Source organism: Rattus rattus, chromosome 16 (genome assembly GCF_011064425.1).
Source record: "Rattus rattus isolate New Zealand chromosome 16, Rrattus_CSIRO_v1, whole genome shotgun sequence".
In the NCBI taxonomy this organism is placed as follows: Eukaryota; Metazoa; Chordata; class Mammalia; order Rodentia; family Muridae; genus Rattus; species Rattus rattus.
This window is the reverse complement of record NC_046169.1, coordinates 22,797,563-22,824,985: the sequence shown is the minus strand read 5'-3', so window position 1 is coordinate 22,824,985 and position 27,423 is coordinate 22,797,563. Positions and strand designations below refer to the sequence as shown.

The 27,423-nt window shown below is 44.2% G+C and overlaps 1 protein-coding gene across 1 annotated transcript in view; it reads right to left on the bottom strand.

The window, feature by feature from the left end:
- Galnt17 (polypeptide N-acetylgalactosaminyltransferase 17) overlaps positions 1–27,423 on the bottom strand; it is a 447,965-nt gene that overhangs the window by 272,417 nt on the left and 148,125 nt on the right. Inside the window, 1 exon segment of the mRNA XM_032886477.1 lies at positions 3,044–3,227. Coding sequence (XP_032742368.1) covers positions 3,044–3,227 — 184 coding nt within the window.

Below are 27,423 nucleotides of genomic sequence, written 5' to 3'. Positions count from 1 at the left end.
CTTCCAAATGACTATACAAAACAAAACAAAACAAAACAAAATAAAACACAGACATGTTCTGTGAAGTAGTTTCTAGATAGAGGTAACTAAAGTGGAAGGATACACCCTCGATCTGGGTAGCGACATCCCATAAACGGGGTTTCCGTACTGAATAGAAAGGAGAAAGCGAGTTGAGAATCAGTATTCCCCCGCCCCTGCTCCTCCTTTCCTTCCTCCCTCTGTCTCTCCCTCTCTCTGCTTCCTGATCGCAGATGCAATGTGACCAGCTCCCTCATGTCCCTGCCACCATGCCTTCCCCGCCATATTGAACTGTACCTTTAAAATGCGAGCCAAAGCAAATCCCTTCTTCCTTAAAATGCCTTCTTATTAGATATTTTGCCACAGCAACAAAAGTCTCCCTATCTTGAGAGAACAGATCTTTCCAGGAAAATTTGTAAAACAGGGTCTCATACCATCTGGGTTACCTCGTACCGGAAGGACCTCCTTGCCTGTCTATTTGCCTCCCCAGACTAAGCTATCCTCCTCGCATTGTTCCATCTCCATGGGTTCCGCCATTCTCTGGGTGCATAATAGATGTTCACCGATTTCTGTCCAGCTGAGCCATTTCTAATACACTGCATGTTGGAGGTCTTTCCGGTCTCATAAGAGAGCAAAAAACAGGACCATATTTATTTGCCAACATGGAAATAAGAAAGGCTAATCAGAAAGCACCAGGAAGTGAAAACCGTCAGATTTTTTTTTTTCTTTTTTTGAGAACGCAAGTCCAGGAAGACAAAATAGCATGCAACGGGAGGGATGTATATTTTTCCTAGTGATTCAAAATGAATGTGCACTTATTAGAAGCAGGGAGAGAGATTTAACGGGTTTCTCGGCTAATGCTGTAATTTTAAATCCATTTAAGATAATTTTCTTTATCTTGAATTTATTTTTCTCAGTAACCAGGATACTTAACTGATTTGCACAAAACCCATTTGAAAAAAAAGAAATAATCTACTGCAAGCGAGGGCACATTCTAAATGGAAATAAAGAGACACGGGAAATCTAAAGAAAATGGAGATTTGAGAAACCAGAGTGAGCTCCTACATAGTAAATAGGGACTCTGGAAGCTCCAGATTGGAGGGGGGAAGGGTGCCAAACTCCACCCTTGGTGGGGGAGCTGTTAGCATTTGATGGCTGCAAAGGGTGGGTAAGTCACTTTGTCTTGGGCACATGGACTTAGCTATGCACCAGTGGGGAGTTTGAGGCTGGAAATGGGGGGGGGTCGATATGGCCGTATTTTATTGTATATATGTACGAAATTCCCAAGAATAATGAAAAAAAAAAGACCCAATAACACAAAAATGGAATTGCCAAAATTCTTTGAAAGAGAATGCTACAATGAGTATCTAGACTCTACCACAGTTTTCCTATGGATTTGAAGCTTGCAAGTATGCACCTAACCAATGCACAGATGGGAACGAGCAGAGATTGTTCAGCCTTACACACAATTGTGAAACATCAAAGATGGCCTGTAGACACAATGAGCCATTGTAAATGATTATGGGGCTGGAGAGATGGCCCAGGAGGTAAAAAAGCACTTGCTGTAAAAGCATGAAGAACTGAGTTCAATTCCCAGCACCCATGAAAGTGTCAGGCATGGCAGCATGCCCTTGGAAACCCAGTTTAAAAAAAAAAAAAACAAAAGACCCCTGTCTTGAAAACTAAGAGAGAGAGAGAGAGAGAGAGAGAGAGAACACGAACACAGCTGACATTAGGGATGATGGAGGGATGGCTCAGCGGTTAAGAGCACTGATTGCTCTTCCAGAGGTCTTGAGTTCAATTCCCAGCAACCACATGGTGGTTCACAGCCATCTGTAATGGGATCTGATGCTCTCTTCTCATGTGCAGGTATACACGCACATACATAAAATGAATCTTTAAAAATAGATAGCTGATCTGATCTCTATGTCTGCCATCCACATGTGCATATACACTTGCCTGTATACCCACTAAACACATGTGTACACACAGGAACACAAACATTTACACACATGCTTGTGATTCAATATCAAGTAAAAAAGACAAAGCTGGTTCATCGATTACTCATATTCTTTAGTAAATAGACTCAGAGATAATATTTTGATCTTGCCATATATTGGTACATGATAGTATATAATATTATCAATATGCTGGCCATAGAGGCTCATGCCTGTAATTACAACATCTTGAGGAGAGGTGCTGAGGCAGGAGGATTGATCATGAGAATGAGGTCAATTTGGGCTACCTAGCAAGTTTGAGCTATGCTGAGCTACATACAATACAAAAATATTTCCACAATCAATAAATAGATAAAATAAAGTTCAACATATCAATGATAGGTAAATGACAGATATAGATTATGGATAGATGATAGATAGATAGATAGATAGATAGATGATAGATAGATAGATAGATAAAAAGATAATAGACATTAAAATGTCAACAATTGCCATGTTTAAGTTAGGATATTATGGTGATATTTTAAACCTAAAACCTTTTATATTAGGGCTCTCTATATTTTTGTTTTATTTTTTATTTTTATTATTTATTTTATTTTGTTATTTTTGTTTTATATTTGTTTTTTTTTTTGTTTTATGCTTTTATAACATTTTTACTTTTTATTTTCTGAGACAGTATCATGTAGCCCAGGCTGGTTTCAAACTAACTGCTTAGCCCACACTGGCCTTCCACCTCGATCCTGAGTTCCTGATACCCCTGCCTCCATTTCTCCAGGGCTGAAATTAGGGGTGTTTGCCACGGTGTCCATGGTGTTAGAGATGGGACCCAGGACTTCATTCCAGAACCCATACTGGGCAAGAACACTCTCAATTAAGCCACGTCACCAGTCCTTAACTTTATTTTTAATTTGGCTAATATTTCCTAAGCAAAAAAAGTCATTGATTGACTGATTATAGAAGAGACAGAGAGAAAGAGGCAGGTCCCTCCATGGTTACAAATAGAAGAAAAGTACCACACATTGAGTCAAAGCCAGCCAGCTCCTTCCCAGAGCATAACTGTAGCTTACTTGGTAGGGCGATAATCTGGAATAGACCGGTCCAAGGAGATCTTTTCACTGAGGTAGGAATTGTAGCCATACTTCTCATGAGGTCCTTTGGCTTTTTCTTCTTCAGAGGGGGAAAGGGTGGCAGGAAGGCCCCCTTTGCCCCGCCCACCATACCCTTCGATGAGCCCAAGGGATTTAGATAAGCCTGAAAGGAAGGAGGAGAGAGAGTTATTTCAAAACGCCTCTCCTAGATACAGCATAGAACATCTTAGCACAGCAAAAAGCTGTGACCACAGTTTACATATCCCGTGTGTGTGTATATATGTGTGTGTGTGTGTGTGTGTGTGTGTGTGTGTGTATGTATGTATGTATGTGCTTAGAGACTATGTATCCAGAAGCAGGACTTGATGTAGCCCAGGCTGGCTTTGAACTTGCCATGTAGTTGAGGGTGACCTTGAACTCCAGATCTTGCTGCCTCTACCTCCCATGTGCTGGCATTACAGGGCTGCCCCTCAAGCACTCAGTTCATAGGGTAGTGGGGGATATCTCTACAGGGAGAGAAAGGTCCCGGCCATGCAGAGCTCCGAGCTTTGCATCGGAATATCTACAGGAACCGCCCCCACCCTGCTTTACTTCTGTAAACATAGAAACAGAGACTTGGAGGAATGAAAACCGAGAGGAACCCAAGAAATAAGATGAATTATCTCTGCTTATCTCCCCTTTCTCCTTAGGACAACTACAGTCAGGTTAAGTCTGTAGCAAGGGGAAGGTTCCGAGGATCTCAGAGACTCCGTATAACTATCAGGGACCTGGCCAGGTTATGGGTGGGTGGTCGAGGATATTGCTGTAGTTGAACTAGAAAAGAACAGATTAATTTCACTGTGAGTCTTCACCTAATAGTTTTATTTCAATTCCATCTCAATGGCAAAGAGAAACACAATGCGTTCGAAGATACATCACAGAAAAGAGGAAAAAGACAGTAAGGAGGCAGCTAGCCACAACACACAGAGAGGGAGTCCTCCATGGCAATGGTCTCTAAGCAGCTTCCAATCCCAGCATGTGGGTGGGTCTCTAGCCACGGTCACATCAGTCACATCCTTCCACAAAGACCTTGAGGAGGAAGTATGCACACCAGAGCTCCAGGAGGTTGAACTACTTAGCTAGGGAAGTGTGACCTTCTGGCTGTCATTGGCTACAAAGGTACAAGACGCTTGGTATCCATGCCCATGGGCAAGCATACACTCTGGAGTCCTGGAAATTGAACTAGGGCCTCTGATATACTACATTGTTTTTATCACTGAATCATACACCTGGTTCCTTTCTGGAGGATTATAGGCAGGCACTCCACTCTTGGTCTTGGCCCTGAGACCTTCACCAGGACATTCTAGGCCAGTACTATTCCACTGAGCTACACCCCCAATCCTTTACTTCTACTGTGGACAGCATGAATATAGATCATCGGTATCTCTCAGAGGACCTAAACTTAGCATGGAGACATCCTTAGCAAGTCCAAGCCAACAATTCTTTGGGTCATGTGACATTCTGCATCTCAAAACACCAAGGTGCACAGTCTATTGCTGGGATTGCTACAAATGGGAATGTATTTGGTTAGCAACCAGACCAAAAGCAGCTTGGATCATTCCAGGGCAGTGCTGTGCAATCTGGGGGTGGTTCTCCTTTAGTGTGTTATTCTCATACTTGGACTCTGCTGGTAGCTCCCACTCCAGCAGAGACCTCCTCAATGAAGACATTCACTTCTTGCCTACATCATTGTCTCCAGTCTCACAGATCGCTTCAATGCAGGGGGAAAAAAATACCTCAGTAACATCAACATTGCAAAGTTCAAATGGCCTACCTAGTCAAATACAAGCACTTATGCTTGCTTTTCAAATCATCTGGTGCCAAGGCATGTACACGTGTTATCCTGTCGCTCAGGAAGCTGAGGTAGGAGGAGTGTGACTTCAAAGTCCATTTAAGAAGATTAATTAAGGGGTTGGGGATTTAGCTCAGTGGTAGAGCACTTGCCTAGGAAGCGCAAGACCCTGGGTTCGGTCCCCAGCTCCGAAAAAAAGAACCAAAAAAAAAAAAAAAAAGAAGATTAATTAATTAATTAAAGTTGCAAGTGAGAGAGCATTGCCAGAGGAATGGAAAATGGAAAAAAGAATTTAGCAATTCTTCAACATGGTAAGCACAGAGACCATAAGACCAAGGAGCTCAACTCCTGGGAGTGCATCAAAGTCAAATAAAAAACGTATATTCACACAAAACTCAAGCCAAGTGCTCATAGTTGGTTCATGCACATCTCCCAAATGTAACCAAAATATAATGTTGGCAAACAGTGGTGTACTTGACAATAAAAAGAATAATGAGTGGCGGTACCAATATTACATAGATAGATAGACAGATAAACAGACAGGCAGGTAGATAGTTAGATAGACAGATAGACAGATAGATAGATAGATAGATACCTGTCTAGATGATACACACACACATACATACATACACAAACACACAGGATGGATAGATGTTAGATAGATAGATAAATAAATAGGCAGATAGGTGACAGATAGGCAATAGATGACATACAGTAGATAGATAATAGGTTGATAGGTAGGTAGATAGATAATAGCTATCTAGGTGCTGGACACAGATATATGGTGGATGGACAGATGACAGATGGTAGATAGGATATAGTCAGGTGATATATGATATATGATATATATATCAATTATATATGTACACACATTATATATATTTATATAAATTTATATTATATTATATAAATTAATATTATATAAAATTATATATATATATATTTGAAGAAGGAGGGTGCAGCAGGGCCACATGGTCTCATGAGAGCTGGGATCACAGGATGTTTTAAGTATTTAAGTAGATTAAATACCCTGGGATCTATAAAATACTCTCAGTAAGCCTTAAACACATAACCTCTTGTCATGAGCCATTCTGTTTCTAAAGAGACAAACAAAAGGGCACACGTAAAAAAACATTGCCGTGAGACACAGAAACACCCCATAAACTTACTTTAAGTTGCATAAAATGCAGAGCCAGACTTGTAAGAGAGGCAAACATCCAAGATTGAGTCAAAGGGAGAATATGGAGAATGCTGAGACAGGAGGAATAAGTTCGCCATTAACTTAACATTAAAGGCTGACATACAGAACAGGACGCGTCAGGTTCCCCAGAGAAATAAAATGGAAACAGATATTGCTGTAAAAATTGGGGTTCCCTTAAAAAGTGTAGCTAGAGAAGTATTATTATTATTATTATTATTATTATTATTATTATTATTATTATTACTATAGTGAAGGACTGGGCTGGTTGGTATCTGTCTCATAGTGAAGGACATTTGTCTTTCGGTGAGGAGTTGTGGGAGTGTGGCTCAGTGGAAGAGCACCTGCCTAGAATCCTGCAGAGACAGGCTGGGGGCGTGGCTCAGTGGTAGGCCCCTGCCTAGAATCCCCCAGTGAGGGGCTGGGGGCGTGGCTCAGTGGTAGAGCCCCTGCCTAGAATCCCCCAGTGAGGGGCTGGGGGCGTGGCTCAGTGGTAGAGCCTCTGCCCAGATTCCCCAGTGAGGGGCTGGGGGCGTGGCTCACTGACCCAACAGTGTAGTAAAATTGGTGCACTCCAAGCTCCAATAAGAGACCCTCCTCAAAAATCAAAGTAGCTAGTACCGGAGGAATGATGGCCAGGGTTGACCTCTGGCCTTCACATGCAAAATAACAAAGATTAAAAATGTATGCCCACTCTATCAAGGACATGATGGGGATTTGGTTCCCAATGCAATTTTTTTTTCTTATCTTTTTCTCCCCTTCATGTGGCATGATTTCTTCCCAGTATGAAGATTCCCACTTAGCAGCCTCACAAAAAAGACACCACGCCTCCCAGTACGGTGTGACAAGTATGAATTATATATTTCGTGGTCCATGTGTTTCCATTTTTCCCCCAATTTCATCTGCCAGAAAGGCGCAACAAGGCAGCACAAATTTCTCCTGGAATTTAATGTGCTTGCATAGCCGGCTCCCGGAGACCACAGGCAAAGGCGAATCAGAGTTCAAGTCCACGGGCGAAGGCCGAGCTAGTCTCTGCCAGAGAACGTCACCACTAGAATCTCATGAGAGGACCCAGGGCATTCGTTATTTTTCTCACGGCTGTGACAAAATACCAGACTCAAGAGACTCAAGCAAGGAAAGGTTTATTCTGATTTACAGCCCGAGAGCACGCCCCCACCCCCATGCTCAGTGAAGGTACAATGGACCGAGTGTGAGGGAGGTGGTCACACTGCATCCATAGGAAATGGATGCTGACGCTCACTTCACTCTCTCCGTGTTATTCTGTCTGGACTCCAGCCAAGGGGATGGGCAGCTCACGTTTAGGGTGGGTTTTCCCTCCTCAATTAACCCAATCTATAAAACTCATCACTGACACACCCAGAGATTTGTCTCCTAAGTGATTCCAGAGCTTGTCAAGTTGGCCATCAGGATTAACCAATACGTGCACACGCGCGCGCGCGCACGCGTGCACACACACACACACACACACACACACACACACACACACCACACTTCTTTTCTGAAAAGGCCCCTTGTTCTTTGGACAAAAAAAGCATTACTAGCACCAGGACCTGAGTTTGTTCCCTAGAACCCTCCTTTAAAAAGCCAGACATGGGGGTTGGGGATTTAGCTCAGTGGTAGAGCGCTTGCCTAGCAAGAGCAAGGCCCTGGGTTCCGTCCCCAGCCCCGAAAAAAAAAAAAAAAAAAAAAGAAAAAAGAAAAGCCAGACATGACGGAGCACAGTTATAGCCCCAGCATTGAGGAGATGCGTTCCTGGGGCTTACTAGCCACTCAGCCTGGCCTTTTTGACCAGTCCCAAGCAAATGAGTCCTTGTCTCCAAAAAAATACCTGATTTTGACTTCTGTTTCCTACTTACATGTTTGCATACATGTATACACAGTAGCATGCATGCATGCACATGCCTGTATATGCATACACACGTATGTACCCGCGCATATATATGCGGACACACAGTAGCCCTGAGAAAGTCACATAAAGGAAGAATGAATAGAATAACGAGTCAATATCCATAAAGAACTAATGAATGTCACGGAGAAATCAAGCTTGAAAAAGGCCAGTTGAGTGTGAGAGAAAGGGCATTAGAGGCTGGAAAGATGGCCCTGCGGGGAAGGACGTGTCCCTGGGGCGATAAAGAGTAGAGGAGGGATTTGAGGCTGCCTCAGTGAGGAAGCAACGATCTTGTATTAACAAGAGCTTTTTATTCCCACAATAACCAGCCGGAATATATAATACTGAAGGGATTCTATTTATAACAGAAACAATATTGCACCGGCTCCAGCAATAACCAATAAGACTAATAAGAGATTTTACTAAGGAGAATAAAATGCAACCCACATAAACTGGCAATGAAGGTGTGTTTTCTAATTGGGGGAATGAAGATGTGTTTTCTAATTGGAAGATGGAATAGCAGGAGAATAAAATACTCCACTACACAACTGGGTCTCTCAGGGAGGGGTGACAGGATTTGACTACAGAGCCCTGCACATGTTATATTCACGCGTCTCTCTCTCTCTCTCTCTCTCTCTCTCTCTCTCTCTCTCTCTCTCTGTGTGTGTGTGTGTGTGTGTGTGTGTGTTGTGTATACATGTAGAGGTCATCGGACAACTTGGGACAATGGTTCTGCCATCCCACCATATGGGTGCCGGGGATTAAACTCAGTTGTTCAGCTTGGTGGCAAGTGCCTTATCTATGGGGCTCTCTCCAGCATCCCTTTAATTTTGAAGTATGGGTACCTGTGTGGGTATGGGGATCAAAGTGCAGGTGCCTTAACAGACCAGTAGAGGGCATCAGATACCCGGAACTGGAGTTAGAGATGGTTGAGAGCCACCCAACTTGAGTACTGGAACCCAAGCTCGGGACCTATAAGAGAGCAGTTCATGTTTTTGACCACTGAGCCATTTCTCCAGTCCCTGTTCACATACCATGGTTGGTTCCTAAGTCTGCAAGTTAATAAAGGGTAGTCGGATTATCCTAGAATAATACAAAGGTAAGAAAAATGATATATTTTGTTCAAAAGGGAGAAACAGCTGCGGAAACGAGTCTGTGGGCTAGAGTATTTGTTGCGCAAGTAGGAGCGTCTGAGTTCGGATCCTTACACCCATTTAAATGCTAGGCATGACTGCACACGAACCTGTAACCCCCAACAAATTTGGCCCCCAGCTGGGGTCGCTGTTTCAGGCGGTTCTGGGACATGGGGCTTGGCTTGAGGAAGTACCACCGGATTCGCCTTTGAAGGTTGTAACTGATCTGAAGACCTTCCCTTAGGATCTGCTTCCTGCTGAAAAGGAAGTGAAGAACTCTCCCTCCCATGTGTTCCCCCGAAAGGATGCTCTGCCTTGGCACACAGGACTAAATGACCACAGACTGGAACCCCTCTGAAATCAGGTGCCCAAATAAATCCTCCCCATCCTAGGTTTTGGAGACAGGGCGGTGAAAGGAAACTCATCTATTAGCTGGAAGGTGAAACTTGATCTCTTTTGAAGCCTTTGGCTACGTTTCTTTCTTTAGTGCGCATGTGTGCCGTGCCTGCGCCGCAGAGCACGTATGGAGGGACAGAGAATAACTTGCAATAGTCAGTTCTCTCCTTCCACCATGTGGATCCTAGAGGTGGAGCTAAAGCAAGCATTTTTTCCTGTTAGGCCATCTCCTCGGTCCAAGATACTTCTTTTTCCCAGATATTCACCAAACACGAAGCACTAAATGACACTAAAATGTTTAAACTTCTGAAATATTAGGGGGAAGAAAAAAAGGTCCTATGGGGGTGCCTCCCATATTTATTCCCAGCATTTGGGAGGGGGGCAGAGGCCAGCCTGGTGTACAGAGCAAGTTCCAGGACAGCCAGAACTATACAAAGAAACCCTGCCTCAAAACAAACACATAAGCAGATGAATGAGTAAATAAATACAAAGGAAGGAAGGAACTCGCTTCTATTGAGATCACGAACTACATTTATACTTAAAGGCAATGACCCATGTACTTCAAGCTGGCCTTGAACCCACCACTTTACAAAAGATGAGTGAACTTCTGCCTCCTATGTCCGTTTCTGGAGTTCTGGGGTCACAGGCATGTACCGCAGTAGGTTCATGTGGCACCGGGGACAGAGCCCAAGCCTTGTGCTTACCAGATAAATACTCTATCCACTGAGCTGCTGTCTCTCAGACTACTGTCACATAGATGATGGATTGTGTCCGTCTGTCCTACGGGGTCCAGAAATCCTGTGAGGTCCATGGCCTTTATGATTCCTCAGTGAAACATAAATCCCCCCAGTCCACATTGGTCATAGATTGTAAATGAGCTCCAGCAGCTTCGGCGTGGCAGCAAAAGCAAACAGCCCAGGGTTGTAAATCATCCCTGCGACACTTTCCCGCCTCCCTCCACACAAGCGAAGACGTTGTTTTTTTGGGGACTGCAGTTTAAACGTATGTGTTTACGATAGCCAGCATTATTCTTCCAGAAATAGGAAGGAGACTTAGAGCAAACACAAATTTCCAGACTAGAGACTATAGAAAATGTGATCCGGTGCCCTGGCAGCACATAAAGTTACTTGGCTGGAACAGAATGTGTACACACACGCACACACACACACACACACACACACACACATGCACACACACATACACACATGCACACATGCACACACACATACACTCATGCACACACACACACATGCACATACACATACACACATGCACACACACATACACACATGCACACACATACACACATGCACACATACACACATGCACACATGCACACACACATACACACATGCACACACACATGCAAACGTGCATACACACACTCGCACAAACACAATACACTTTCACATACACAAACACATTTATATACAGACATACATACACAAACACATGAACTTGTACATGCTCTCCCTCCACAAATACACATATTCACTCATCTATACAAACACACAGACTTCCATACCCGCTCATATATGGGTGCACATGCACAATTACGTGTTCACATGCTTACTCAATAAGCCGCGCCCGTCCAGCTCCATTGTTTAGTTGGGAGTCCATAGATTAAAGGGGTTTCTTTATGAGACACCCAACTTCTCCATCATTGTTCCTAGACAGATCCCACATACACCAAAGCATTTGCAAAGCGACAGAGCAGAGAAATCACAGCTGCGCGCATTATAGCATAAACAGCAAAAATTCCACATTTATTCCTGGCCAATTGCCATTATTTTGTGGAAGGTGAGAAGGCTTTCTTCTTCAGAAGCCAGAATATTAATTTCAGTAAAGGTTGGAAATTCTGTTGGTAGAGTGTTTCCCTGGCACGCCCAAATCTCTGGGTTCCATTCCCGGGGTCTGCAGAAACCTGACAAGTTGATGCAAGCTTGTACTCCCGGCCCTCAGGAAGTAGAGGCAGGGGGCAAATCGGGAGTTCAAGGTCATCCTTGGCTACACATCGAGTTTGAAGGCAGCCTGGGATACGTGAGCCGCTGCCTCAGAAACACAAAACAAAGACGGACTGAAGAGAATGGACGGCGTGCTAGCAATGGCGCTTACTGCCCTCCCTATCAAGCATGAGGGATGGCTCTGGTAATTAAGATGGAGGGACAGGGATGGAGAAAAGTGAGTTGGGAAATATTGCTGCCAGAGAGTTTAGCAACATTCTGGATACCAATACCAGCAATAATTAATTCAACTGACAAGAGTCGGTTACACAGCCGCAAATGCCACTTGAACGAAGACTGAACGTACACGTATCCTACTCTAAGCCGCTTTCTCCACATGCATGCGTGTATAACAAAGTATTTAAGAATTCTTGACTCAAATAGCCACTCACTCATTCATTCACTCATTCACTCATTCATTTTCGTTTTAGGGATATAACCCAGGGTCTGTACCACTATACCCCCAGTCCAAAGTACTCTTTTGTGTTGGTTTCTTTTGCCTTGTTTCTTTGGTTTGGTTTGTTGGGGGATTTTTGCTGTTATTGTTTTGTTTTTGTTATGTCTAGACAGCATCTTTCTGTAGCTGATGCTAGCCTAGAACTTACTATGCTGCCAAGGCTGGCCTCAAACTCATAGCAATCTTCCCTCCTCAGCTCCAAAGTTATAGGATTATGAGCATTGTGTCATATCATCTATGTCAAAAGAAATAGATGTCAGCATATATATGCCTCCTTTCTTTTTTTAATTTAATTGTTTTTGTTCTCTCTCTCTCTTTCTCTCTTTTTGTGGGGGTGAGTGGGTATGGGTATGTGGGTGTGTGTGTATATATGAGTGCAGTGCCTGAGAAAACATTGCCTGCCCTGGAATTAGTTAAAACTGATTATGAATTATTCATTGAGAGTTCTGGGAACTGAACCTACGTCCTCCTCTGGCAAAGCAGCCAACACTCTTAACAGTTGAGCCATCTCTCCAACCCCAACATGTCTCTTGTCAGTCTCCCTCTTCTCTACTTGTGCTACCCCCCTGGAGAAGCTCGAGGCACCTCTTGCTCAAGTTACTGCCCTCCACTCCCAAGGTGATCTACAGAATGAGTCTCCCAGCATGCAGACATGATTCTCACTTGATTCGAACTCATTAATGCTGGATGTTGTCTGTGGACGACAACCCAAAAGGGTCCACACACTGGAAGTAGCTCAGTAGCAGATTTCCAGGGCTGTGTTTTGCTTGCCTCTCCACTGCATTCTTTGTTTAAACTATCTCACTTCCTGATGTTTCTGAACTCACACTGAAAAGCTACTGGGAATTGAATCTAGGGATTTACATGCATACCAGGCAAGCACTCTACCAAGCACTCATACCCCTGGCCCTTCCCTGGAGGGCTCTAGTCAAGTCCTCTACCATGGATGCACGCCTACACTTCATATTAATTTGTTTTTCAAAACGGGGTTTTTCAATGTAGCCCTGACAGTTCTGAAACTCACTCTATAGAACAGGCTGGCCTCAAGCGCACAGAGATCGGTCTGACTCTTCCTCCTGAGTGCTGGGATTAAGAGGTCACCCACCACTGCCCAGCCAGTTTACTTTTTTGAGACATACTCTCGCTAAGTTGTTCGGCCTAGACTTGAATTTGCTCGGTAGCCAAGGCAGGTCTGGAATTTGGGATCCTCCTGCCTCAGTAGAAGTTAGAATTATAGACCTGCAGTGGTAGACCTAGCGTGTAACCCTCTTTGAACACCAGTTAAACTAGACTATCAATATGTGCTCTAGCGTTCGGTAGAACCTTTGACAGAACTTTCAGTCTCAATCAAGCGGTATGGCCGTTAGCATATTTATGAGCCTTGGATGGTCACTTATATAGAAAAGGGGCTCTTACGAAGAGGAATGACTATCTTGTGACTTGCACATAGTCTGGTATGCAATAAGCATATATATTATGTACATGAATGAGTTGCTGAACGAGCAAAGCAAGTCTGTGAAGACATAAATGAATGTTCTATACGTTGGGCTGGTGAAACACATTCTGATGGTTTAGGTCAGTGATTCTCAACCTGTGGGTTGTGACTGCTCAACAGGAGTCACCTAGGACCACTGGAACCACAGATATTTACATTATGATTCCTAACAGTAGCAAAATTACATCGATGACGTAACAATGAAATTATTGTACGGTTGGGGGGGGTCACCACAATGTGAAGAATTGTATTAAAGGGTTGAAGCATTAGGAAGACTGAGAACCAGAGCTCTGGATTGACACAGAAATCTCCTGGTGATATGGTAGAAATCCGCCAGCATTGCTTCATGAACTCAGTCAGATCATCGATTCTTCAGTTCATATATTAGTGCAGTGATCTCGACATTTGTTGACAACTACATTATGATGGTGATTCTGACATTTCCCTCTCGCATCCTCTGAGCTTGCCAGACGTGATGTCCAAAGGTTATGCTAGCCTTAATATTCTGAATGAAGTCATAAGAATTCAAATATAGCGGCGATGGCTCAGTTGGTAAAGTGTTTGCTGTGCAAGCATGAGGACCTGAGTTTTACTCCCAGAACCATGTTTAAAAAGAGGAAAGGAAAGAAAAGAATTGGATGTGGGGACATGTGCTTGCAATTCTAGCACTAGACAGATGCAGACAGGTGGGTCTTTGCGCCTCATTGGCTAGACAACCTCGTTGTACAGACGACATACACACACACACACACACACACACACACACACACACACACACACACACCCTTGCGTATGCATCTGCACACATACATGGATGTGTATGCACAGATATACATGCAAACAAAAGGAATTCAACTGGGCCTGGAGAGATGGCCCAGCAGTTAAGAGTGCTTGCTTTCCTTGCAGAGGACCCAAGTTTGAGTCCCAGCGTTCACACCAGGTGGCCTAAAACCAACCAGAACTTTAGCATCAGGGAATCCCAAATGTGTTTCTGATCTCTGCATGCATCTACACATATATGCACACACACACACACATACACACACACACACACACACAAATGCACTCATGTATACTCATTTGAAAATAAACCTCTTGAATTAGAAAATCAGTTATAATCAGGCGATGGTAGCACATGCTTTTAATCCCAGCACTCAGAAGGTAGAGGCTCCTGAGCTGCTGGAAGCCAGCTTAGTCTACAGAGTGAGTTCTGGGATAGCCAGCCAAACCCTGTCTAGAAACTAGAAACATTCCCCAACACAAACCAAACAAGGAGGAGGAGGAGGAGGAGGAGGAGGAGGAGGAGGAGGAGGAGGAGGAGAGGAGGGGATGAGGAAGAGGAAGAAGAAGGAGGAGAAGAGGAAGAAGATGAAGAGGAGGAAGAGGAAAAAGAGAAAGAAGAAGAACAACAACAACAACAATAACAACAACAACAACAAAAAGCCAAACAGCACCACCACCACCACCACCACCACTACCACCACAACAAGTAACCACAACTGTACTAATTATTTGGTGAAAGAAAACTAGGCTAAGTGTCCTTTGTGTGTAAGGACAACAGCTTTTCCGTGGTATAACACAGACTCTTGAGTTGGGAGGATGGGCAGACCAACTAGCTAGGCACCCGTATCTGGTGGAGCAATTCCAGACAGTTGACCATACCTACTGTACTACACTGTCCCAAGGACAAAGCACTCACTCCATGTAAGGCAGTATGTTCTGTGCCATAGCTCCACAGGATAACACTCAAAATGTCATTACTTGTCTTCATTATGCAATGGTCTTCTCCAACATCTATCATGCAAAAAAAAATTTAAACTTGCCTTTTTGATGATCGATCTAAGTCATTACCATGACCTAGCTTCTGTAAGTGTTACAGCTCCGAGGGGAAAGGTTTCTCTGATACAACTGTTGCATTTCTGAAGAGAAAGGTATCTTGACAGGAGTCAAGGAATACTACAAAGACACACCACACAACAAACCTCATACAAGAGATTTATTGGGAGAGACACAAGAGGGTAGCTCCCTCTACTTGGGTGAGAAGCAGAAAAGATCTTAGTGGTTTCTTGGGGGTGGAGTTCTTCAGGGTGAAAATTTCCAGGGTGGGATTGGTGGGATTTCAAGTCCTGAGCTTGAGCAGAATCAGGGATTGATGGGTTTTCAAAACCTGTCAGTGAGCTCAGACTTTCTACCCTATAGCTCCATGTCTTTGTTTGGGTCCCAGGCTAAACTTTATCCTGACAGCAATGTGTTTTCGAATGTCCTGTGACGGTAGCATCAGCTTGGCCTTTGATAACAGGAGGTTATTGATTAGTTAGTATCTCATGGCTATCTTGGCCTGACCTGCTTTGCTTCTCTGTGGTTCTGATAAAATCCTGACAAAACCAGCTTGGGGAAGGAGGGACTTTAGTTGGGTTCTGCATCCCGAGCAGGGTCAATTTCTGAAGGAAGTCAGTGCGGGAACTCAAGCAGGAGCAGAGGTAGAAATCGTGAAGGATAACGGCTTAATGGCTTGCTCAGCTTGCACCTAGAACCACCAGCCTGGAATAGCATTGCCCACAGTGGCCTGCGTCCTTCCATACCCAACCACTGATCAAGAAAAAGCCACACAGGACACGATGATGAAGCCAATCCGTCAGTTGAGATCCCCTCTTCCCAGATAGGGTTTGTGTCAAGTTGATAAAATCTAAACGGTACAAGGTTTAAAGCTCCAAACCAAGGTCCTGGCAGATTTTAGTTTGGGTTCATTTTCTATGGTTCTGATCATTTTTTGAAGGAGGGCTTCTCTATACAGCTCAGGCTGACCCAGAGCTCCTTGATTTATAGCCTAGGCTGGGTTCAATCTTACAATCTTCATGTCCTAGCTTCCTAAGCCTGGGATTACAAGCGTGTGTCTCTGTGCCTAGCTGGAACTGGGTTTTAGATGAGGGTTATGTCAAGTCAACAGGGTCTAGAAGCATTTCTGAGCACATCTCAGCTTCTACATTGGGACTGTCGAGGTAGGGAGACCCACCTGAATATGGGCAGCACCCTGCCACAGCGGGGGTCCTAGACTGAATCAAAAGGAGACAGTGAGCTGAGCACCCGCATCTGTCTCTCTCTGCTTCCTGATGGTGGATGTGACCTGACCAACTGCCTCCTGCTCCTGCCGCCATGCCCTTTCTGCCTTGATGGACTGCGTGCTCAAATGGTGAGTCATAAACAATTCCTTCTTCATGTGGTTTTCCTCTGGTGGGTGTCTCACCGCAGCAGTAAGAAAGCAAAACAGTGCAGTGGCCCTCCTGGTTTACAACCCACTATCTTTGCTGTGTCTCCATATGATGCGGTCTTGCTCTCTCTCTCTCTCTCTCTCTCTCTCTCTCTCTCTCTCTCTCTCTCTCTGAATGCACATATGAACATATGCTTGCATGCTCACCTATGCACATGTGCATGTACATTTTGTGATGAAGACTGAATCCAGAGCCTTGGCTATCTTAGCAGGCATCTATGTCACCTGCCTCTCTCCCTCTTTCTATTTTTTTTTTTTTTACCTCCACCTCCCATACCTTAGAAATTCCCAAGGGCCTAACCTCAAAATACCATCCGTCCTGCGGCTACTTCCGAGGAGTTAAAACATTCTCTTAAGATTCAGAAAGCACACAAAACTCACAAATGGTGCGTGACACTATCCCGGGAGAGATGGGAACAAAGTCTACTCACACCAGCTAAGGAAACAATAACAGTCTGTACAGCACTAAAACCCAGCTTGGTGAACCAACGAGTTTTATTGGAGTTACTTATGAGACCGTAGGTGGGAGGTTACTGACAGAAGCAGAAATGACTCAAGGACATCTGTATCACCAAAGCCCAAGCACGAGTGACAACTCACAAAAGCTGGACCTGAAGCCCCGCACGGCATGCAGGAGAGCGACTTTTCCAGGCAGATTAGCTCGTCTGTGCTTTTTGTTTTCACTCCCCGCCCTAGGCCAGTGTTTCTCAACCTGGGTTCATAGGGGCGAAGGACCCTTTTACAGGGGTCACCTAAGACAGCTAGAAAACATAGACATTTGCAATATGATTCATAACATTAGCAAAATTACAGCTAGGAAACAGCAACAAAAATAATTTTATGACTGGGGTCACCATGACATGAAGAACCATATTAAAGGGTAGATGAAGCATTAGGGAGTTGAGAACCACTGTGCTAGGCAATCTGCCTGGCCTGTTTCTTCCAGGCAGCTGTGTGTATGTGAGAGTATTTCTTAATGGTCCTTACTGCTTACATACAGGTATGGGGGGGGGAGGATAGCTATTGAACCTAGTCAGTTTCAAGGACTTCCTGAAGCTATTTTGCTTTGTTTACTCCCTAAGCTTAAAGAGTCCCTGCCCACATCCCTTAGAACATCCTACCTCCCCCCCCACAACATTCTATATTTTAGTGAAGGAAATTGCTAACACAACAACAAATCTCAGGAAGTTCCCTAAACTTAATAGTACTCACTGGGCCCCTCCCCAAGACTATTAAAACAGTAACAACTGCTAGAAGAGAAGACACTCTGACCAATAAGCTGCCTGCTACTTGCACAGAGTGTCAGGGACAGAGCTCCCATGAGTTGTCATCCATGCTTGGGGAGGGTTTTGGAGTGGTGGAAGTGAGTCACCATATCCACACTCCTGAAAGCAATCCTGAAAAACTCACGACTCACTGAGCTACAGTTGCTTTGGCTTGTTTCTTTGATCTATCATCAATGCCTATCTGAGATGAATAGATGCCTATTCACATCTCAGAAAATGGCCACACAACACTATCATACTGATGGTTAGGGCTTCACCACAGAATTTGGAGGGGGGGGTGAGGCAAACCTCCGTTGCTAACACACGGCTATGCACTGTTGGACTGTGGCCTAGGAGACAGCACAATGAATAATAGGTTCCCTGGTGATGCATCCCCTGCAGCTCGGAACACTAGAAGTGCATTTGTGTCCATTAGCTGAGCTGTTCACGCAGCCTTTTCAGCTCCAGGAGTGATGAATCACTGCGATGTGCTCCAAGTACCTTTGGAACAAACCGTCCATAAATTCCCAAACTGCTGTTTTATTCAAAATGGCATGTCTTACACGTATTATGAACTTTGTACTTCCTGGAATCTTTCGACCAAGATTATTTCATTTTATCCTCGTTCAGCCCGTAAGAACATTGGGGTTCCATGAGGACACTGAATGTGCCGAAGTCACTCAAGCTATTTAGCCTGCATCTAGGACCTGGGTTTCTTCACTTGCCCACCAAGCTCATCTTTAGAAAAGTCCACTCCTGAGACTGTTAAGATGGCTCCAAGAGTAAGAGCACTGACTCTTACTGGCTCTTCCTTCAGAAGACCTGGGTTTAATCCCAGCACCCACAGGGTGACTCGAGATCATCTGTGACTCTAGTCCCACGTGATCTGACACGTTCTTCTGGTCTCCGAGGCACAGAGATACATGCAGTCAAGACACCCACACATATAAAAACTTGAATTGAATGCACTCTTTTTTTTTCTCTCTTTTTTCTTTTTTTCGGAGCTGGGGACCGAACCCAGGGCCTTACGCTTGCTAGGCAAGCGCTCTACCACTGAGCTAAATCCCCAATCCCGAATGCACTCTTGAAGGGCAGGGCGGAGCATGTCTTTAATCCCAGCACTCAGGAGGCAGCGGTAGGCAGATCATTGTAAGTTCAAGACCAGCCTGTTCTGTATAGTGAGTTCCAGGACAGCCAGGGCTATGTAGAAAGTAAGACACTGTCTGAAGGAAGGAAGGAAGGAAGGAAGGAAGGAAGGAAGGAAGGAAGGAAGGAAGGAAGGAAGGAATAAAAAAATGAAGAAAATGCACTGTTAAAATATTGATGGAAATAACCTTACTCTGTGGTGATAAGAGCAGAGTAAAACTACTGTGGAAATCAAAATCCCAAATAGAACTACCATGTAATCCACTAAGCTACTCCTGAGTGTGATCCTGAAGAAAGTCAGTGTACCACACAGAAACCTATATGCTCATGTAGGTTTCTGCAGGGCTGTTTACAATTACCAAGCTAGGGAGCCATACTGGGTGCCCATCAATGGATGGATGGATGAAGACATGTGGTATACACACACACACACATAGAAGTTTTATTCATCCATGAAAAAGAATGAAATTTTGTCTTTGGCAAGGAAATAGAAGGAACTGAAGATCCCTATGTTAAGTAAAATCAATTAGACTCAGATAAAACCTGCCCTTTTCTCTCAAATACAGAATCTAGGTTTTAACATACACACATGCACATGCATACACACACACACACACACACACACACACACACATCATGAAAGCAAGAGGGGAACTATTTAGGGGGAAGGAAGGAGACTACTGGAGTAGAAGAGGGGGTTGTGTATGTGCGTGCATGCAAGTGTAAGTGTGTGTGTGTGTGTGTGTGTGTGTGTGTGTGTGTGTGTGACTATCCTCATAGACTATAATAAACATGTCAGGAGAAGTTATAAGAAAATTCACTGTGTGTGCTAATTTTAAAAATACAAGCAAACAAAAAAGGGAAAGGAAGAAAATATGTGTTCAGATTTCACTTGACTGTGATGAAGAGAACCAAAAGGGCCTCATTGCCAAGCAAACACTGGCAACAACGTGCCCCCTCCTGCCTCACTCTGTGTGCGAAAGTGATTAACGTATGCCTCTGGCTTGCTCCGGCTGCCAATGCACCAAGTGTGGGGGTGAAATGAATATTTCTAATGAAGAGAGGAGGAACTTGGCAGCCATCAGGCCTTGCTTGGAGCAGATGGATGAAGAACATGTATCACACAGGCTAATTGTAACATACAGGTTAATTGTGTCACTTAGCCTCCTGTTGGTTGGAGAACCATACAAGAGAAAAAAGAACTGACCGCCCAGGCTAGGATGGATATATATATATGTATGTATGTATATATATATATATATATGTATATATAATGTATAATATATATAATATATAATATATTATATACCAACATATATATTATTATATATTATAATATAAATATATAATATATATTATGTACATAATATACATACACATATATATTATATATATACATACATATATATACATACACACACTCTTCTCCTGGACAAAAGAAATCTGCAGGTGTCCATGATGTGTAGACCATCAGTCTATCTGTCAGATGGCTCAATGCCACTCAGTCCTTACTGGTTCCCAGAGTAGACTCCCTCCCCTGGTCCTTGCAGGAACACAATGACTTACATGTTTTTTTCTGGGAGAAGGATGAAACAGGGGTGTGTGTGTGTGTGTGTGTGTGTGTGTGTAACACTAAAAAGCATGTAGATTTCTATTAGCATATATGTACAAATCTGCAGGTTTTGAGTGACAGTAATTTCAGTCATTTCTAATTGGAAAAAAATCCCAAAAGCTCTGAGATATGAGACCTTTGGAATGCCAAGATGATCAAAAAAAAGTTTCAGGTTTTGTTTTGTTATGGTCGTTGTGCCTTTTGGTTTTTGAACTGAGGGTTGTGGTAGTTCCCATGATAACGTCTCCCATCGGCTCAGATATTTGAACAGAGAGCCTTTGGTTGATGGCGCTGTCTAGGAAATGCTTAGGAAATGTGTCCATGCTGGAGAAAATCTGTCACTGGGTAGGGGGGTGGGGAGGCTTCAAAGCCTTGAGCCATTCCCAGTGCAGTGTTTCCACTTTGTGGCTCAAGATGTGTTCTCTCAGCTTCCAGCTCTAGCCACTATGTGTGCCGCCTACTGTCAATGCTGTCCTCACTCCCTTTATGAACATTAACTCTCTAGATTGATAAGCTCAAATAAACCTCTTCCCCTATAAGTTGCCTGGGTATTGGTATTTTCTCACAGCAATGAAAAGTATGTAATAGAATGGTCTTGAGAAGGCCCACGCTGGCCCTCAGTGCCTATGTAGCTGTTACACAGCTCTTGGCTCTGAAGAGAAACATTTCCTCTTGAGCAGTTTCCTTAAGACTCAAAGCTTACAGTCTCAGGAACTTGAAAATGTTACAAGACTCAAGGGCCTTCCCCAAGGTTATAGAAACAGTCATGGTTTCTCGGGAGAACAGACTAGTGGAGAAGCTTGCAAGTTATGCAGAGTTCCAGGAAGCCAGACCCCTAACCCATGCTGGGGTGGGCTCTCTGGTGACACGGCTACCTTTGAGTGACACAAGCTACTCTGAGAAGCCTCTCACTGACACTCCTGCAAGCAACCCCTCGCCTGTGTTCTTCAGTAATCTCTGGTTCACCAACCTGAACATGGGTGGAATCTTTTCTTTAGTCTGTTATTGGTGCCTTGTCCGGGGTGAATAGAAATGTATTCATGCCTCCCCATGAAAAGCCACACAATGGCATAGTGGGCGACCCTGATTGGTTCCCTACCCAAGAGCAGGGATCACGGTTGTGCATAACCTTGCATGGCTAATGCATTTTGCTTTGTGAGTTTTCAGATTAGGGGTGAAAGATTGGTAACAAACATTCAGAAATCTGAAAGGCTACAAAAACAGAAACACACCCAGACCCAGACATTTCAAACAGAGTCCATGAGAACTGTCAGATAGAGAGTGATTTCTGGCGGAATAAAGGAGAGGGAGAACAGGTAAGGGAGGCAGCCAAAGACAGCTTCTGTTGCCTTCTGACTGAAGGCATCTGCGTCACAGATAACCAAGGCCATCCCACTGACTTACAGAGTCTGGGAACAATAAAATGCCCACTCGAAAGGAAGCATTTGTAAGCATCCCTTGAAGAAGGTGGAGGGAGAAAAAGGAAGGTGTGGGAGGAAAGAGAAAGAGAGGGAGGGAAAGAGGAGAAAGAGAAAATGAGGAAGGAGAGGGAAGGGAAGGGAAGCAGAGGGGAAGAGAAGGGAAAAGTGAGGAGATTCGAGGGGAGGGGAGAGGTGGGTAAGAAAGGAGGGGTGGGGCCAGTGAGATGGATCAGTAGATAAGGGTGCTTCTGTCAAGTCCAAAGATCCAAGTTCAATCCCTGAGACCCAACATGGCAAATGGAGAGACCTGGCTCTCACATGTCCTTCGACCTCCATATGCACTGTCCCCAACACATACACATGATAAATAAAATATCATTTTCAAAACATTTTTGAAGATGCGAAAGCAGCATATGTCCATAACTTTGTCAAGGAGTCTTCCACAAAGGAACAGAGAAAATGGTTGCTAGTCTAACAAAACGCTGGGAGAAACAAACACCAAGACAGAAGATCAGGAATGTCAGGAGTGGTTTGACCACCACCATAATCAGAGTAAAGCCAGGAGATCCAGAATCCCAGATCCCAGGCTCAATCTCTTGGCCCTGCTCCACCCTGCCGAGCCACCAGCTACAGATAGAACTATCCACAAAGCTCGGGCTTCCAATGGAAACCTGAACCAGAGACAGGGAGCGCTCCTCAGAACTCAGAGCCTTCCTTCTGGCTCTGTGGCTCCCCTGTGAAAACGGGAAACAGACTCAGGATTCGAGGGCACATCCACCAGTAGACGAAAAGTGCGCAATTATATGTGTGCATATATGAACTTAACAGACTTCTTTGCAAGCTGTAGTCAGGGAGGTTCGTGAGTTCCTGTGACCCACACAGATGGGAAATCAGAAGGTCTCAAGTCCTGGATTCTCACCTCCTAGCACTACATCACCACCACCACCATCATCATCATCATCACCATCATCATCATCACCACCACCACCACCACCATCATCATCATCACCATCATCATCATCACCATCATCACCATCATCATCATCACCATCACCATCATCACCATCATCATCACCATCATCATCACCATCATCATCACCATCATCATCATCACCACCACCATCATCATCACCACCATCATCATCACCATCATCATCACCATCATCACCACCACCACTACCCTCATCATCATCATCATCATCATCTCTCTGTCTCTCTGTCTCTCTGTGTGTATCTCTGTCTCTGTCTCTGCCTCTCTCTCTCTCTCTCTCTCTCTCTCTCTCTCACACACACACACACACACAAAGAAGCAAATTTCTCTTCAAATTAATCTTACCTCTTCACACTGCATTTCCTCCCCAGAGTCCTCTCCTCTCCCCTCTCACTCTAATTAGTCCCCCAGCTTTTCTAGACAGACCTACTTCTATTTCCAAGTTGTGATTTTTCTGCATCTATAGAAAACCTATGAATCAAAAATGGGTGAAAAAAAATCATGTGTCATTCTGAGAATGGCTTAATTAACTTAATTATCACTGGCGGTTACGTCTGTCTTCTAATGAATGACATAACTTTGCTCTTTATAGCTGAAGAAAATCTATTGCAGGGGCTGGAGAGACAGTTCAGTGAGTAAAAGGGCTTGGTATACAAGCATGAGGACCTGGGTTTAGATTATTCAGCACTTGTGTAAAAAGTCAAGAGTGATCCTATTTAACTAGAAGTCAGAATACAGCAAGCCCCAAGTTCAATGAGAAACCTACAGTGGTATAACCAGATTACATGGTTGTCCTAATTTTCACTTTTTTTTTCCCAGAAAGGGCCGTACTGATTTCCACAGTGGCTAGACCAGTTTGCATTCCCATAGGCAGTAGGTGAGAACTGCTTGGCCTGAGGGCACAGAACCAAACTCAGTTGCAATGTAGCCGCAGCCGGTGTGGTGTTCGTAACTGCCAAGCTGCATCTCCAGCCACTGTCATTTTTTTTTCCTTTTTCTTTTTTTCGGAGCGGGGGACCGAACCCAGGGCCTTGCGCTTCCTAGGCAAATGCTCTACCACTGAGCTAAATCCCCAACCCCCAGCCACTGTCATTTTAAGGACTGCTATTCTGACTGTGGTATGACAGACTCTTGCTGTACATTCAACATGCATTTCTCTGACTTCCGGCAAGGTTGAACTTCTTTTCCCCCCATTTGTATTGATCATGCGTGTTTTATCTTCTGAAAACTGTCTGCTCGCTTCATCGGTCCATTCATTGATTGGGCTGGTTGATTTCTTACTATTTGGTTTTGAGTTGAAAGAAAACAACCCCCTTTTGTGTTAAGAAGGTTGCTTGTTTTATTTTTGAGACAAGGGCTCAAAATGTGTAAATGTCTGTGGGTATGTGTGCATATAAGTGAAATGCTCATGGAGGCCAAAAGAGGATGTCAGATCCCTTGGTGTAGAAGTTACAGATGTTCATGAGGTACCCAGTGCGGATGCTAGTCCTTAATAAGAGGAATACATGCTTTTAACCGAGAAGCTATCTCTCCAGTCCTAACCCCGTGCTCCTTGCATGGCAGGCAAGCATTCTATCAAGCACCCAAACACATCCCGAGTCTGTTATAAAATTTCTTATTTGGGCTCCCAGACGAGGCGACATAAACACAAGTCTAAGATTTATCCAGAAGATTTACGAGTGGTGAAATCCAATTTCTTGGAGAATTGATAAATTCAAGAGGAGCCACAACACCACTCTAACTAAATACTAAATGAGCAAAAACACAAACACCCAGACTCTTGGATTGCTGAGTGGGCCACTCCGGTGTTGGCAATGCATATGTCTTCCACAGTGTTGTCAGTGTGCAATCGAGTCTCACGCAGGCAAGTGGCCTTCTCCGCTGAGCTCCTTAGAATGTTCTCTAAATAGAGGCCCTGCCAGTTCTACATTCTGTTCTCTACTCGCTGGTCCTGCTGGTCCTCGGAGTCCTGCTGATGTCATCCCCAGAACAAAACAAGCATCTTACGGAAGCAGAGCTCTCAGTTCAGTCCCTCTTTCTGTCCTGACTATTGACTGTGATGTCAATACTCTTCCCACTGCTGTGACAAAATGCCTGAGAAGAACAACACAGGTAAGGGTTTGTCTTGGCTCACAGTCTGAAGGTACACAGTCCATCATGGCGGGCAAGACAGCCAGGAAGCAGAGAGAGATAGATGCTAGTGCACGGCTCATTTTCTCCTTGTTTACTTGGTCCAGGATCTCGGAACATGATGATGCCAACCACATTCAATGTAGCAATCCCTACCTCAACTAATCTAATTTAGACACTCAGATGGGTGTGGCCCAGGGAGTCTCCTTGATTCCATGGCGATTCTCAGTCCCACTCAAGTTGTCAATCAAGATTAAACGTCATGGATGACCTTAGTCCCTTCAGCAGCTGGAGATCCCAGATGATAAAAACAGCAGGTAGACAAATTAGAGGTAAAAATCCAAGGGAGAAACCTGCACCCACTCCTCTCATATCTTTGCATCTCGATGGATGCAAATGAGAAAATGGGTGGAACCATTTGAAGACATCACTCATGGGAGACTCCAGAAGATACACAAGAGGAAAATGGTTTTCCACTTGCCTTCCTTTCTGTGGCTGGGATAAGATCCCAACTTGTGAAAGGGAAAGATTTATTTTGGCGTACAGTTCTGGAAGGGATACTGTTTATCATGTCAGGAAGACATGGCCACAGGAGTGTGAAGCCAGCTTGGTAATCAAGATGTGGAGGGATTATATTTCATTTATGTACAAAGTGGCAGGGAGAAAGAATAGGGTCAGGCTATATGATATCCCCCAAACCTACTTCATGATTCACTTTCTCTAGCAAGGCTCTAACTCTTAAAGGTCCCAAAATTGTACTCAATACCACTATCAACTGGAGCATGGTAGTGTTGTTGTAAAAATATAAAAATAAAAAAGGTATGGTTGTCTTTTACCCCGCTAGGTCCACACCACGGTGCCCCCAAGATATCTGCTAGATATCTTGACAGAAACACATCCCAACTCCTCGGCGGCCCAGTGTCTCTTGCCGTCATATACTTTCCTACACTCAAACCGTCACACAAAAGAACACACAACACAATAACCTTTGACCCAATTGGTAAGATATAATTGCCCACTTAAACATACAAAGCCCGGTACCATCCATCCCTTGAGAACATTAATAACAGCCTGTAAATATACAGAGCGAGATCTTAATGTCACCTGCCACATTGTCCTGCCTCGGCTTCTCCCTCTCCTATCTCTTGTCTCCTCCTTTCTCTTCCAGTTTCCTCCTCTTCCTTCAAACTTCTCTCCCGCCCATCCTTCCTTCTCCTCCAATGATAGGCCTCCTTCTATCCTGTACCTGCCCCTCACCTGTACTTTAAAATTCAATGGGGAGAAGTTTCTGGTGAAGTCACCTGATTCCTGAGTATGTGACTAGGCAGCTGTCCTTGGAGCAGTGGAATTAGCATCAAAATACAGATAACTTCAGGGCAAACCGCAACATGGTAGTCTATGGATGCCATGTGATATATGAGCCTCTGTGGACCACAGGACATATGAGTCTATGGGGGCATGGGACATGCAAGCCTCTTTGGGTCTACAACACTCTTTCCATTCTGAGAAAGTGATCTTGAGGGTGAGAATTTGTGGAATCATCCATGATGAACAGCCTGCATTTCTTTTGCTTGGCTGGAGAAGTTCTACAAGCCTTTGGGGGATTGGTGACCTACAGAACACAATTACTTCAAAAAGTCCATATCGAAATGTCAGTTTCCACCGAATAAAGTAGAGGCTTCCTAAAATATACACATATATCGAACTGTTCTAAATGAAATTACCAAATATCAGTGGAGAAGGGACTCCAACTGAACATTTCTCTTCACCAAATAAAGCTTCCAGTAGCAAGATTGGGTTACATCTAATTGTGATGGGTTTCTATATGCTTGGCCCAGGCAGTGGCACCATTTAGAGGTATAGCCTTGTTGGAGAAGGTGTGTCACTGTGGGTGTGGGCTTTAATACCCTCATCCTAGCTGCCTAAAAGTGAGTCTCCTTGTAGTAGCCTTTAGACGAAGATGTAGAATTCTCAGCTCCACCTGAACACTGTCATATTCCCACCTTGATGATAACGGACTGAACCTCTGAACCTGTAAGCCAGCCCCAACTAAATGTTGTCCTTATAAGAGTTGCTTTGGTCATGGTGTTTGTTCACAACAGTA